At 35.8% G+C, this 16,292-nt stretch overlaps 1 protein-coding gene across 2 annotated transcripts in view; it reads left to right on the forward strand.

Annotated features, from left to right (window-relative positions):
- Nucleotides 1–3,576, forward strand: part of CNOT6 (CCR4-NOT transcription complex subunit 6) — a 71,833-nt gene extending 68,257 nt beyond the window's left edge. For both annotated transcript variants that reach the window (XM_069468324.1, XM_069468325.1), the window contains 2 exons: nt 254–456; nt 2,944–3,576. In XM_069468324.1, the coding sequence (XP_069324425.1) occupies nt 254–456; nt 2,944–3,156 (416 nt within the window). In that variant the 3' untranslated portion in view covers nt 3,157–3,576. The remainder of the gene's footprint in view (nt 1–253; nt 457–2,943) is intronic.
- The last annotated feature ends 12,716 nt before the right edge of the window (nt 3,577–16,292 follow it).

Consider the following 16,292-nt stretch of genomic DNA (forward strand, 5'->3'; position numbering starts at 1 on the left):
ACCATTAAAGAAAGATAATTGGGAAGGCACATATGTTCACATGGTACAGTATTAAATGAAAAAAGCAAAGTGTAAAATATTCAGTATACAGTGATTATGCATAAAAATAGATGTGGACAAGTGTATAAAAATGAAACATTTTATAAAGTAGGAATATGTGTGGTTTAAAACTATTTATTGCATGACCTTTTAAAATTACCTTTTGTACAGTGTATCTCACGACAATGAAAAATTACCTTTCTCTTCATTATAGGTGTTGTAGAATATTTGAGCACTGGTGGAGTAGAAACAAATCATAAAGACTTTAAGGAACTGAGATATAATGAAAGTCTTACAAATTTCAGCTGCAATGGGAAGAATGGAACAACCAATGGAAGGATCACTCATGGTTTCAAGTTACAGAGTGCCTACGAGAGTGGCCTGATGCCTTACACGAATTACACATTTGATTTCAAGGTGTGTCTTGAGATTATTGGTATGCTTTTAAAATCTTCATTTTATTGGCAAGTCTTGTAACTTCAGTATGTCTTTCAAATGTGGAATGTGGATATTTGTTCAGACTGGAATTAAGCAATCATGAAATTTTTGACAGCAGTATTTTTTTTATTTTTATTTTTTCCTGAGAGAGGGTCTCACTCTGTCACTCAGGCTGGAATGCAGTGGCATAGTCATGATTCACTGCAGCCTTACACTCCTGGGCTCAACTGATCCTCTTGCCTCAGCCTCCTAAGTAGCTGGGAGAACAGGCACCTGGCTATTTTTTTTTTTTTTTTTAATTTTTTGTAGAGATGGGGTCTCACTTTTATATATTTTTTTCTTTTTTTTTTTTAAATGGAAAATTTAAATTTTTATCTATATATTTTTAGCTGTCCATATAATTTCTTTCTATTTTTAGTAGAGACAGGGTCTCGCTCTTGCTCAGGCTGGTCTCGAACTCCTGAGCTCAAATGATCTACCCTCCTCGGCCTCCCAGAGTGCTAGGATTACAGGCGTGAGCCACCGCACCCGGCCTCACTTTTATATTTTAATTTAACTGTAACTTACTCTTTTGGGTGCCAAAATGTGGTTTCTATTAGCCATTTTTAAATCTTTCTAGGTGTGGATGGAAAAATCCAAATTCTAAAATAATTTAAAGAAGTTTATTCTGAGCAGAGTATTAGTGATCATGGCCTGGAACCATGCCCAAGAATCCTTGAGCAAGTGGTCTGGCCATGGTTGAACTACAGTTTGGTTTTATACATTTTAGGGAGGCAGGAATTACACATGAAGTCATAAATCAATACATGGAAGGTATACATTGGCTTGGTATACAAGGTGGGACATCTTGAAGGTGGGGGCTTACAAGTCATAGGTGGGTTTTAGGGATTCTTTAGTTGATAGTTGGCTGAAAGAGTTAAGCTTTGTCTGAAGACCCGAAGTCAGTGGAAAGGAATAGGGTCTGCTAGGCTGCTTGACTTAAGACTAAGGGAATCTTCTGTCTCTCATGTGGCCATACCAGAATCAGGTTGGGAAGTAAACCACATTATATTAGGTTAACAAAACCTGTATAGTGAGATTTTATTGTTTGTAGGCATGACTCACCAGGCCTCTTAGAAAGAAATTTGGGCAAAAGAAAAAGGTCAGAGTTCACTTCTCATAAGATATATATCTTATCTTTATGTGCCTTCTTACACAGTCAATAAGATACAATATGGAGCTTTTTCTCAGTGACTCTCATCGTTGTGTTTTGTTTTATCTTATTGGAGAGAGAGAGGGAGTCTCACCCTGTTGCCCTGACTAGAGTGCCATGGCGTCAGCCTAGCTCACAGCATCACAGCAACCTCAAACTCCTGGGCTCAAGCGATCATCCTGCCCCAGCCTCCCGAGTAGCTGGGACTACAGGTGTGCACCACCACGCCCAGCTAATTTTTCTATTTTTAGTTGAGACGGGGTCTCACTCTTGCTCAGGCTAGTCTCAAACTCCTGAGCTCAAGCAGTGAGCCTCGGCCTATAATCCTAGCCTCGGCCTCCCGGAGTGCTAGGATTATAGGCGTGAGCCACCACGCCTGGCCATCTCATTTTTAATATTGGTAATTGTTTAGAGCTGTGTCCCTTTCACTATGTACTGGATCCCACAGCTGGGTGCTGCTGAGGAGATACAGGACAGGCGGAGACAGCATTCCCTCATGCAGCTATGGTCTGGTGAGAGAGACAGGTCTTGGCCACACAAATGAGTATGTAATTGGGATGAGCGTTAGCAAGAGAAGAGAATTGGTGGTAAGCAGTATTAGGTGTGTGGGAGCAGGATTCAGGAAGGTCTTTAGAAAGTGGTTGGACCTGACATTTAAAGGTTGGGAGGGAATTCACCAGATGACAAGTAGAAGAGAGTGTTGTAGGCAGAAGGAACAACATAGGGAAGAGTCTGGTACTACAAACTCCTCCATTCCCCCAAAGGCTAGTAATGGCAGCAGGGTAGAGAGCAAGGGAAAATGGCACAAATTAGGTTAGGAAAGAAACAAAGGCTGTGTCCTAAAGCAGTGATCCCCAATTTTTTTGGCACCAGGACCAGTTTCTTAGAAGACAATTTTTCCACTGACCCGACAGGAGTTGGGGGGAGGTGGAGAAGCAGAGCTCAGGCTGTGGTGCGTGGCCCTGTTTTCCTAATAGCCCACTGACCAGTACCATGCATTGCCCCAGGGGTTGGGAACTGAAGTCCTGAAAGGTCTTTTAGGTCTCATTAAAGACTTGGTAAGGATAGGAGGAAGAATGCTTTATTCTGCTAGATTTGACATTTGGGGAACCATTTGGTTTATGTAGTACAGACCTCTCCCTACAAGCTAGGACATTTCATTTGTTTTGTTTACCCTTACATTACTGTAAGGGTATATGTCTTGAAAGCACTCGCTCAGTATTTTAGTGTTATCTTATGTGGGGCCTTGTCTTTTTTTTCCCCTTGTTTTTCAGGGTATAATTGACTACATCTTCTATTCCAAACCTCAGCTGAACACTTTAGGCATCCTGGGACCTCTGGACCACCACTGGCTGGTTGAGAATAACATCAGCGGCTGCCCACATCCACTCATCCCCTCTGACCACTTCTCACTTTTTGCACAACTGGAGCTCTTACTGCCTTTCCTGCCCCAAGTTAATGGCATTCACCTTCCTGGCAGGAGGTAGTTAAGTACCTTCAGAGGACAACCTCGATTCACTTGTAAACTCGTGAAAATCTGAATATAGGGGAGTGAGGTATGGCCACTAGGGATTTTTTTTTTTTTTTCCTAATGATGATTTGAATTTTCAATCTGATTATTTGATAAGGATACAGTATGAAAGCCAGGTGCTAGCAACAGATAAATTCTGAGCCCAATATGCTTTATATACTGTTAGACAGGGATCGGTGTGTTTGCACCTATCTTTAATTTGTTACAAGAAATTTTCCTGTTTCTTCAATATAATATTTTCATGCCTTGAAATAGGAAAATGTTTGAACAGCATATTCTTTTTGCACAGAGATCTGTAGCACTACTTTTTTGAGGCCAGTAGTAACATCCAGAGACCATTCTTCCGTACTTGACTCTCTCCTTTTTCAGACTTGTTTGTAAAATATAGAATTTGAATTTAGCCTTTATGATTGTATATGATCCACAGAAGACCTGATTTATGAAATTTTGTACTAAAAATCAGATTTGGAAATGATTGTATTGTAAACTAAGGCTAAATTTTTTTTAACTGTTTCATGTGTTATAAAGGCCAGCTTATAAAAGAAGCTGCAACAGACTTTCTCTGCTCATGTTTGCACTGTTAGGGTTTTGTTAGCCCTTTTGTACTACTTTATTTTTAAATTGAGAACATTGTTCTTTAAATCTGCTTAAACTTTAGGACATTTTCTTGGACCAGAGGCAACTTATTCATGAATTTCTGAATTTTTATGAAAACTATCTACCAGGACAGATAAGCTGAACAGTGAATGGATCTGTAGGCATTTATGGCTTGAATGTAATGGTTGGTATATGTACATTCTGATATTTTTAAATCTTTAACTTTTTTAAGTTACAAAAAAGTACAGCTGCTTAGGTACAGCTTCTTAACTCCTTTTTGAGACACTTCCTGTCCTATCTCCACTGTGCCTGCCTAAATTTGTTCTCACCAAGCACTGCCTGTGCATGCAGAGAAAATCTGTGCATCCTCTTTTATATTTTTAAAATCCTGTTTAACATTTGTGAGAATTTTATGAAAATGCTTTTGTATGAGCTGTGGCTTTTTCCCATTGTGAAGCATTGGATATCCCATTTTGGAACATGTTCATAGGGTGGGTCCCTGGATCTTTGCTCACCAGACCCAAGCACTGCTTCTTGGTGTCATTGCACAGTGCTGCTTGTCACCCAGAACACTACTATCATGTGAATTCTTTTTGTTATCCATGTATTCCTTAGTCTCTGTTTTGTTTTTTTTAATCATTCTCTTTTTTAAGAAAAAGTAATTTTCCATTTATGAAGCAGTATAAATTAGATGCATTTTCAAAACGGGTCCCTAAGACAATTCTTCAGATCATTTTTAAAGTGACTAAGTCATTTTAGTATGTCAACCAAGATAAAAGTTATATTGTACCCTGTATTTTGCCCATAGTGCCATTAGTAGATTAGAGATTAAAGCCAGCTTTGACTTTGCAAAGTTAACTTGTATATGTTCTTTTCTCATTCATTCATTCTTCTCTCGAAAATCAAATGAATTCAGAGGGAGCTTGGTCTAACTGCTTTTGTTTCAACTGCAGGCAGGGGAGCAAAAGGACACCATGTGAGCATTAAGAAAAAAATAGTTATTAGCAATTTTTATACAGAGAATGAGTCATTTTGGATAATGACTTAAAATTTTATGAAAAAATGTTCAGCACTTAAATGTGCTTATTCTGTTTTTAAGAAAAAATAAAATTACATGCTGTTTAAATAAGTGATTCTTTTTTTTCCCCCTTCCGTTCAGAAAATTTTCCAAAAGCTTTTATTCCTGAATCTTTGTCTTGGACCTGGTTTTTCCTTTGAGGTTTCTTTTCTTTTCTTTCTTTCTTTTCTTTTTTTTTTTTTAAGATTTCGTTGTGATGTGTTTTTTTATATTTTGCTTTTTGTTTAAGTTGTGCTGACACCAAACACATCCAGTTTTATAATCAGTACATTGGAAAGCTGGTATTGATGTAGAACCAGGGCGTAACTTTTTATGGGTTTTTTTTTTGGTAAAGTGTGAATAAAAGGTGTGTTTACTCATTTTTCCTAAACACTGTGTTGGTAATGTGCATCATGACAATTTCCAGTGAGGGTGAGCTGGAGCTGGTTGGACTGAGACTGAGGAAGCCACTTTTCCTATGATCTGCATTATGTAATCACAAGTCCAGAGAGCTTTATGGAGGAGGGAGGGGCGGAGCACTTACTCATTTTGTATTTGTTAGTGGAGGATGTAATCTTTTCATAGATGCTGGAACTAGAGTGCACTTGTTAGATGCTAAAGGTTTGAGCTTTACACAAAATGTTTTCATCTGTATTTGTTATTGTCTACGATATATTTGAATTTTAGGGCAACATATTAAGATACAATGGCCTGTTATGTCTTGAAAATACTTGTTTTTGCCTCTTCCAGTCATACTGCATTCTGTGGGTCAGTTTGAACAGCTTCTCCACCTTATTTGGATAGTGATAAATTGAACCAAGAGTGTAGATTTACAACTGTAACCTTCAAAAGAGAAAGAAATATTTGGGGTCTATAGAGAATAGTCATACCAAAATAGACTATGATACTTTTGTTAAGCAAGGTTTTGTGTTTTAAATATTTTCTGTTTCCTGAATAATTTCCAATAATCCACATTCCCTGTAATGCAATAAAAACTAGTATATTTTCACAGTGTAGATTTTTTTTAAAAATCTTTAACAAATATATTTAATGTATTGCCATAATGTAATTTCAGTGTTTTTGCTGGATAAATCTGTCTTAGGAATATTTTACAGAAAATTTGGGGCATGTTTTGTGTTTTAAAAATCAGAAATTTGGAGGCACTCAATTCCTTTTTGCAAATCTCTCAAAGTACAGTTTACTATATTGGTGGTAATTATTTATGCCTTGAGAATTTAAATAATGTTCATCAAAATTAATTTATGGCATAATTTACATTAAAGTTGTAGAAATAAGCTGTTGATTGCAACTTTAATAGTCCTAGAAGATGGGCAAAGAACATCTCCAAGAAATGTGTTTTGGGTTTTTTATTTGATTTGGTGACAACCAGCAAAATTTATTTGGGGTTAGCACTTTGAAATCTAGAGAAATTATTAAATTGGGTGGAATGCACTTCTCATTGTTTAAATTAAAATTTCAAAGCTCTTCTAAGATTCAGGTTTTCTATAATAACATTCAAGTTTCAGAGTTCCACTTTTATTACTAAAACTTAGTATTAATACTAAACTTACAGAATTAGTTTCCATAGTGACTTTTAAGATTTTGGAGTCGTGTCATACAAGGACAAAAGCCAACCTAGGTAAAACAATTACAGAAGTTTGTTCTGTAATGAAACAATCAGAACATCCAGTAAAATGTTGCAGATAATTCAAAGAACAACTTTAGCAAGTGTTTCTCCCCCACTCATATACAGTGTTTTAAGATGTTCACTTTGCTCTTCTTTTTGGTTACGTAAATTTTGATAATTGATACGTTTACATAGTGTCTAAAATAAAGTATCTAGTCTTTATTCACAGTACATTATATTGTGTAATGCACTGGACTAACTCTTGTTTGCCATTCATGTAACAAAACCCAGCACATTTATCTGCACTAAGCTCAAAGAATGTCACATTTGCCCAGGCGGCTCTTTGATAAGGGTGATGGGAAACTGAATATATACCATATGGACTGGTGGTAACAAGGGCTTTTACTGTTCTTTTCAGTGGAACCTTCTTGGTCGAATTGTAACTAGCTAGTATTATATTTATATACAGGGTCTCATTCTTTACCAATGTATTTTCCTACTCATAGCCAACCAATAAATTCAATATCTGTTTCAAATATTTAAAAAGTGTAATTTGTATAGCTGTAGTACTGAGGTTTGAGAAAGCAAATGTTAATCAGCAGGCCACGTATTTAAAATTCTGAATCATCTGGGACAGGGTTATAACTCACCCTTCCAAAGGGAAGAGTGAACCGGGACAGGGCCGTGATAAGGGGAAATGGTGTAAACTAATGTGTTTCCTTATTGGCTGTGTTATTCTGTATAACACTCATATCTTTGCCAAAGGTCAGTTTTATATTTAGGCAACTGATGGTTTTTTTGCATTTAGGATTTTTGTTGTTACCATATACCTCATAATATAAGAAATAGGCTCATGTGTCTTCCATCTTTTGGAAGAAGGTTGACGTATTTTAAATAAATACTTTTAAATACAGTAGCAAACATTGTGTTGGGATTATGCTGATTCATTAAATGTTTTACTTGTTACATGAATATTTGTTGTATATGTAAACTTTAAAAATAAGTCTTCATATGTTGGCTTACAGTTAAGAAAAAACATTAAGTCCACTTGCTTTTTAGAAACTACTTCTATAACAAATGTAAATTTTTATGTAGATGCTAGAAAAAAATAATTTAAAATCAGAAGACAATTTAGGTCAAATGAATGCTGAAATGCTCAGTTTTTAAAGCAGGGATGTTCTACTTAATCTATAATAAAGTCAAAGGAGATACTTTCTGGAAAATTCGTAGTTAGGTGATTTTGTCATTGTGCGAACATTATAGAGTGTACTTACACAAACCTAGATGGTGTGGAGTGTATGGGTAGGCTGTATGGTGTAACCTGTTGCCTCTGGGCTATCCGCCTGTACAGCATGTTACTGTGCTGAATGCTGTAGGCAGTTTTAACACAATGGTAAGAATTTGTTTATCGAAGTGGAGAAAAAGTGCACTAAAAATACAGTATAAAACATTATACACTTGTATAAGGCAGTTCCATTATAATCTTGTGGGACCACCATTATATATCCAGTTTCTCCTTGACTAAAATGCTGTTACACAACACATGACTATATAATTTTACCTATATAATGGGTCTTGTTCCTCTATATAATTGTCAAAAAATAAATTTAAAAAGTTAATGAAGTATGCCATGTTACTTTATAAATTCTAGTTAGTGTTCTTTAAAGGAACAAATACCTAAAGAAACACGAACTGAAATCTATTTAGAGTAAAGTTTTTAGGTTTCAGGTAACAACATTATATATTTGAGACTTCCCTTTTTAGACTGTTATTTAGGTATTCAAATTGATTTTAAAATAAGCTTTCACAAATATTACTAAGACAATTTTAACAATGGGTTATATTTTAGAAGAGTTTTGTAGAAGATAGTTTTTTACCAGAATTTTAGTAGGATTCTCCTGAATTTGAGAGATACTTGTGTAAGTAAATTTCCCTCAAATAATATTTTTAAGTAGCTTAATCCCCAAATGAGTCTAACCAACTAGTCTATAACTAGGAATTAGGAAAACTGCTGGATTACAAGGTAGTTTGAAATTGCTTTAGCACACTTAACATTTTTTTTTAATCAAATGAATGTCAGTTTTCTTTTTTTTTTTTTTTGAACTGCAAACTTCAAATCACTTTAATTTACCCAAAAGCTATTATTTGGGGCCTGTCATGAGAAATTTTGCTTACTTTATTAGTGTGACCTGAGGCAGGCTTCAAGAGCTTTTATTGCCGGATACTTTTCAGTTTAACCAGCAAAGCGAATCTAAGCTGCTGGGCTTGCAAAGTTACCACTAATAAGCTGCCTAAGCTTACTTAAAACTGAGACGTTTGAGGGAAATGGAAATTTACAGGCATGATTCCTGACTTAAAGTTGCTTGTTGACCATGATAATCTAGTGCAATAGGCACTAAAGTTACACCAGGTGTGGAGGAAGCAACTCTGTCTATGTGGGTTTACAAAATCTTTCAGTGGTGACCTTTGAGCTGGATTTTGAAGGACTAAGAACTTGTTTTCAGGATGAATAATAGCTACGTTAAGACCTTTTGTGAAACGTGTGTAAATATGAATAGCCTTTTGAACCACATGCTAAAGTTTGAACTTCGTGGTGTAGGTGATGGAGGAGCCGAACAAGGTTTTGATTGGGAGTAGCATTACCAGATTTTTGTGTTAGAACGTGTGCTGTAGCAGCACTGTGGAAGATGAGTGAACAGAATAAGACTAAATTGTCATCAGACTAGTTAGCTGGCTTCTGCTAAGGTCCAGTTGACAGATGATAAGCTGAGGAAGGCTTGCAGAGCAGTAAACATAGAAAGGAAGGGGAATTTGAAATGTTTACAAAAGAGGAGTGAGCTCCTGCGTCACACATGGGTGAAAAGACAGGTAAGTGAGTTTTGAATTCACTGTTTGATTACGTAAGCCCTGACTCAACATCTCCTGTGTCTACCGCCAAGGCTCTTGTTTTTACTGATTTGACAAAGTATTTAGTGAAAGAATTTTCTCAAGCTGCATTTTACTTCATGTTTCCTCATTTCTCCTTATCTTTCTCCCATCCAAGTACTAACCGGGCCCCACCCTGCTTAGCCTCCGAGATCAGAACAGATTGGGCACCTTCAGGGTGGTGTGGCTATAGACCATTTCTCGTTATCTTTCTTTCAGATTTTAGTCTGCAAGAGATCCGGCGTGCTCCCACTAAGCAGCCGAGTAATTAAAAATAATAAAAGATAGCATTTGATGCTAAGTGGATTCTTTTTAGCCTGTTTCCTTTAGGCTTTTTGTGTTATTCAAAATGGTTTAAGTGTAAAAAGATTGCCTTTCAGAAGTAACTGGTGAGACGAAGCATTAGAAGACAGTAAATAGAGCAGCAGCACATAACAGATTGAAGGTGTCCAAGAATTTCTAAACGCAGCTAAGTTTACCCTGATGCAAAGGATTGGCTCTGTGTTCTTCAATATGGTGGCCTCTAGCCATGTGTTGCATTTGAGCACTTGAAATATGGCTAATGTGACTGGTACTGTAAAAAATTTTTTGTTGCTAAACAAAGCTTGGTTATTTTTATAGGATCATATTTTCCTTTAACTGTTACAGTGTTTAAGATAAGGAACCATTGCATTGCTTGTCTGTATTGCACATAAACACATCATCAGTTGATGTCAAAGAATTGATTCCATTCTAACAGTGTTTTACTACTAACCAAAGCAACATTTTAATGTGTTTATCTGAATATTTTATGCAGACAGCGAGAATTACTGTACCTATGTAAATGATTATTAGTAATTAAGGTACCTATGTTCATATCATTTTCCTAGTTTATAGAATAAGTATGGACAAATTATTAAACTTTAAGATCAGTTCTGATACAGAATTGAGTGGAAATGCAGAGCAAGTTGTACAACTGGATCAGTAAAAACTAGATCTAGCAGATTTCAGGATGGATGACAATTGCAATTTGCTGCACCAGAGCAAAAGAAGAAAATCTGTTTTGTGTAAAAAAATAAAGGTAATAAAACAATAGTAAGACATCTTGAATTTAATGTTTCCTCTGAATGGTCAAAAAATAGATGAAATTAATCACCTGAAATCAGCATTAAATGTCCAACAAAGTTTTTAAACAATTTTGTAACAGGTTCTGAGATTATAGATTTGGCCAGCTATAAAAGGGCTTGTATTTTTGCACAGAAAAAAAATTTTTTCTAATAGAAGGTAGAAAAATTAATGATATGGCAGTTTTGTTTATAAAGCAGAAAAATGTTTTACAAAAATGAAAGATCTTCAGGTAAGCCAACAGTTACCTATAGAATACAAGATCTTTCTAATACTATTAAAGATCAGTTGATTCAAAATTTGAAAAATTTAAGATACTTGTTTAGATGAGTGTGCAGTATAAAACATTCTGCCCAGTTAATACTTTGTGTACAATGTGTCTTGAAGGATTTCCAAATTTACAAAGAAATGTGAATTCTTAGCCTAAAAAAATCAAACTTGTGGCATAGATATTTTTGCATCTTTTCCATCTACTAAAGAAGAACTTTAGCTACATATGAAAAGGAAAAAGGAGAGAGGGTTTGTTATATCACTGCAAATAGTGTTTCTGCTATGTTAGGTCAAAAGCCTGGATTTACTGGAATTTTAAAATGAGCCTGAGTTTCCCTTTTTGTTTCACCATATGGTGCTTATGGGAAATAAAGTTGTGTTCAGTTTTCTGAAACATTCTTCTTGAAAAGGTGTCCTAGACCTAGTTGCTAGAATTGTTTAGTGTATAGGTGCAAATCAAAAAGTCATTCAGAGAAATAGAAGACAGTTTAATCTTCTCTTTTGCTAATTGGCTTAATTATGAAGGAGTTTTAATGATTTACTGTTCTGTTGATTCCAATTTAAGATTATCTTGAAACAGAAGGAATACTTGCACATTTTCTCACCAATATTGCACTAAGTAAGAATGAACCAAAGTGAAGCTCCAAGGAAAGGAAAAACGTATTTGTGACCTTCACATACAGGTAAAAGAATTTATGTTGAAAGCAAAACTTCATAATACAAATCAAGAATATGGTTTTTACCTATCTTCTAACATTATGAAGTTTGATTGTAATCAACATTTTGTAAATTGCAAAAAAAAAAAAAAAATACAAGTAAAATTTGAAGGATACTTTTTTATGTTGATAAGTGTAGAGTTGCTTTTTAAATTATGCATTACCCCTTTGAATTTGATGTTAATAGTCTATAGAGTCAATAATTTATGAGTACTTGAAGAGAAACATACAAACTTTTGCTACAAAGTTCAATAGCTTCTTTGAAAAAAGAAACACCAGTTTTGTTGATACAGATCCAAATTTTTTTAAAAACGATTTTAGAGGATTTGATTCAGTTATGAGAAAATTTTATTATATTTGGCACAGCTTTGTTATGTGAATCAACTTTTTTAACAGTATGTTTTATGAAATTGAGTGCAAAAAAGTATTAAAGGAATTAAAATGTTACACTAGAAAATAATTAACTCAATGCAAAAAAAAAGTAGTAAAGGAGGAATAGAGGAACAAAAAAGACATGAGACATAGAAAACAAAGAGTAAAATGTCAGCCATAAATCCAACAATATCAATAACAACATTAAATATGAGTAGATCAAACAATCGAAGGACAGATTGGATAAAAATAAAGAAGATCCAAGCATATGCACTCTGCAAGAGATGCACTTTAGAGAAGAAAATACAAATAGGCTGACGGTAGAAGGATGGAAAAAGATGTCATGCAAACAAACTAGAAGAAAGTTGGAGTGGCTATCCTAGTATCAGACAAAATAGCCTGGAGAAAATAAATGTTACTAGAAATAAAGAGGAATATTTTATAGTGATAAGTAACACCAAAGTCCTGAACTACGTGAAGCAGAAACTGGTGGAATGGAAGGGAGAAATACACAATTCAGGAATACTAGACAGGGACACTTCAATACCTTGTTCTCAGTGGGTGGAACAACTAGGCAGAAGAGCTATAAGGTAATAGGAGACTTGAACAACACTGTAAACCAACTGAACCTAAACACATTAAAAAATAAAAAAGATCTCAAATCTTCCACCTTAAGACACTGGAAAACAAAAAGCAAACCAAATCCAAAGCAAGCAGAAAGAAGGTAGAAAATTATTAAGTAGAGAATAGAAAAAGCAATAGAGAAAAATCAAAACCAAAAGTTGATTTTTTTTGGACAGGCTACAAAATTGATGAGCCTTTAAGTAGATGGAACAGAAAAAAAATAACACTCAAATTAATCAAAAATGAAGAGAGGGCATTACTACCAACTCTATATAATAAAGAAGATTATTATGGAATCTATGGATAATTGTATACCAATGAATTAGATAATGCAGATGAAATGGACAGATTCCTATAAAGACACAAACTACCAAAGCTGAATCAAGAGGAAATAGAAATCTGAATAGACATAATAAAGAGATTGAATTAGTAATGAAAAAAACTATATGGAAAGAAAAGTTCAGACCCTAATGGCTTTACTGGTGAAATCTACCAGACATTCAAGAATTGATATCAATTCTTCACAAACTTCAAAAAATAGAGGAGGGAACACTCCTTAACTCATTCCATGAGGCCAGTATTACCCTAATATCAAAACCAGAGTTATCTCAAAGAAAACTACATACCAGTATAACTTACAAATATAGACCCCCAAATCCTCAAAAGCATACTACCCAAACTGGATCCAGCAATATATTAAGAAAGGAGTATACGCCATAACCAAGTGAGATTTATCCCAAGAATGCAAGGTTGGCTTAATATCCCTCAGTTAATGTGATGCTTTGTCAGTAGAATAAAGGACAAAAGCACAGGATGATTTGGCAAAATTTTAAGCCCCTTCATTAAAAAAGAGAGGAAAACTTTAACCTGATAGAGGGCATTTGCAAAGAGTTAACGTCATACTTAATGGTAAAAGACTCCCCCTAAGATCAGAAAAAAGACACGATGTCCTCCTATATTTGCAGAAGATATGATCTTGTACATAGAAAATCCTAAGTAATCCACACCAAAACGAAGTAAAAAAAAAAAAAATTAGAGCTAATAAATGAGTTCAGCAAGGTTGTAGTAGCATACAAGGTCAATATACAAAAATCAATTGTGTTTCTATTCACTAGCAATGAACAAAGATGAGATTAAGAAAACAATTCCATTTACAATAGCATTAAACAATAAAAGAGGAATAAATTTAATGAAAGAAGCACAACACTCACACTGAAAACTACAAAACATCATTGAAAGAAGACCTAAGTGAAAGATATTTCATGTTCATGGATTGAAAAACTTAATATTTGTTAAGATTGCAGTACTCTCCAAATTGATCTACAGATTCAATGCGATCCCTATTTTGTGTGTTGCAGAAATTGACATGCTAATCTTAAAATTCATATAGAAATTCACTGGACCCCAAATAGCCAATCTTGAAAAAGAAAGTTGGAGGACCCAAACTTCTTGATTTCAAAACTCATTACCAAGTTACAGTAATCAAGACAGTGTGGTACTAACATAAGGATAGCATATGGATAATGGAATTGAAGTGGGAGTCCAGGAATAAACCCTTATGTTTATGGTCAATTGATTTGTGACAAAGATGCCAAGGCACCAAAATAGGGGAAAGCATAATCTCTTCAAAAAATAGTGCTGGGACAACTGAATTTGTGTTTTGATTAATTTTTTAGACACATTTTTTATTTTTTATATCTTGTTGCAGATTTGGTTCCAGACCACTGCAATAAAGCAAATATTGCAAGGAAGTGAGTCATATAATATTGTGGTTTCCCAGTGCATATGACAGTTATGTTTACACTGTAGTCTAAGTGTGCCATAGCATTATGTCTAAAAAACCCCAATGTGCATGCTTTAATTAAAAAATATTGCTAAAAGTGCTAATGATTATCTGAGCCTTCAGCGAGTCGTAATCTTTTACTGATGGATGGTCTTGCCTCAATATTGATGCTGCTGACTGATGAGGGTGGTGGTTGCTGAAGGTTGGAGTGGCTGTGACAATTTCTTAGAAGACAACAATTTTGCCACACCAGTTGACTCTTCCTTTCACAAGATTCCTGTAGCATACAGTGCTGTTTGATAGCATTTTACCCACAGTAGAACTTCTTTCAAAATTGCAGTCAGTCCTCTCAAACCCTGCTGCTGCTTTATCAACTAAGATTATGGAATATTCTAAATCCTTTGTCGTGACTTCAACAATGTTCACAACATCTTCACCAAGAGCAGATTCCATCTCAAAAAAACCACTCTTTGCTCACCCATAAGAAGCAACTCCTCATCATTCAAGTTTTATGAGATTGCAGCAACTCAGTCCCATCTTCAGGCTCTGCTTCTAATTCTAGTTCTCTTGCTATTTCCACCATGTCTACAATTCCTTCCTCCACTGAAGTTTTGAACCCCTCAAAGTCATCCATGAGGGTTGGAATCAACTTCTTCCAAACTCTTGTTAATGGTATTTTTACCTCCTCCATGAATCACAGATGTTCTTAATGGCATCTAGAATGGAATCTCCTTTCCAGAAGATTTTCCGTCGACTTTGCTCAGATCCATCAGAGGAATCACTATCTATGGCATCTATAGTCTTACAAAATATATTTCTTACTTGAAAGTTGGAATTACTCCTTGATCCACAGGCTGCGGAGGAGATGTTGTTAGCAGGCATGAAAACCAGAGTAATCTTCTACATCTCCATCAGAGCTCTTGGGTGGTTATTTTTCGACAGTGGGCTTAAAATATTCAGTAAACCATGCTGTGAACAGACGCACTGTCGCCAGGCGTTGTTGTCTTATTTACGGAGCCCTGGCAGAGAAGATTTAACAATTTTTAAGGGCCCCAGGACTTTTGGAATGGTCAGTGAGCACTGGCTTCAATGTCAAGTCACCAGCTGCATTAGCCCCTGACAAGCGAGTCAGCCTGTCCTTTGAAATTTTGAAGCCAGACATTGACTTCTCTCTAGCTGTGAAGGTCCTAACTGGTGTCTTCTTCCAAAATAAGGCTATTTCATCCATATTGAAAATCAGTTTTTTAGTATAACCACCTTTATCCATTATCTTAGCTAGATATTCTGGATAACTTATTGCAGCTTCTCCATCAGCACCTGCTATTTTACCTCACACTTTCATGGTATGGAGATACTAGTAACGTCTTTCCTTAAACTTCATGAACCAACCTCTGCTAGCTTTTAACTTTTCTGCTGTAGCTTTCTCATCTCTCTCGGCCTTCATAGAATTGAAGAGAATTAGGTATGGCCTTGCTCTGGATTAGGTTTTGGTTTAAGGGAATGTTACGGCTGGTTTGATCTGTCCAGACCACTAGCTTTCTCCATATCAGCAGTAAGGTGGTTTCATTTTCTTATCGTGTGAGTGTTCACTGTTGTAGCACATTGCGTTTCCTTCAAGAACTCTGTATTCACAGCTTGGCTAACTGGTGCGAGAGGCCTAACTTTTGGCCTGTCTCGCCTTTCAACACGCCTTCCTTGCCAAGATGAATAATTTCCAGCTTTTTTTTTTTTTTTTTTTTTTTGAGACAGAGTCTCACTCTGTTGCCCAGGCTAGAGTGAGTGCCGTGGCGTCAGCCTAGCTCACAGCAACCTCAAACTCCTGGGCTTAAGTGATCCTCCTGTCTCAGCCTCCCGAGTAGCTGGGACTACAGGCATGCGCCACCATGCCCGGCTAATTTTTTCTATATATATATTTTAGCTGTCCATATAATTTCTTTCTATTTTTAGTAGAGATGGGGTCTCGCTCTTGCTCAGGCTGGTCTCGAACTCCTGAGCTCAAACGATCCGCCCACCTCGG

This window comes from Eulemur rufifrons, chromosome 5, assembly GCF_041146395.1.
Source record: "Eulemur rufifrons isolate Redbay chromosome 5, OSU_ERuf_1, whole genome shotgun sequence".
In the NCBI taxonomy this organism is placed as follows: domain Eukaryota; kingdom Metazoa; phylum Chordata; class Mammalia; order Primates; family Lemuridae; genus Eulemur; species Eulemur rufifrons.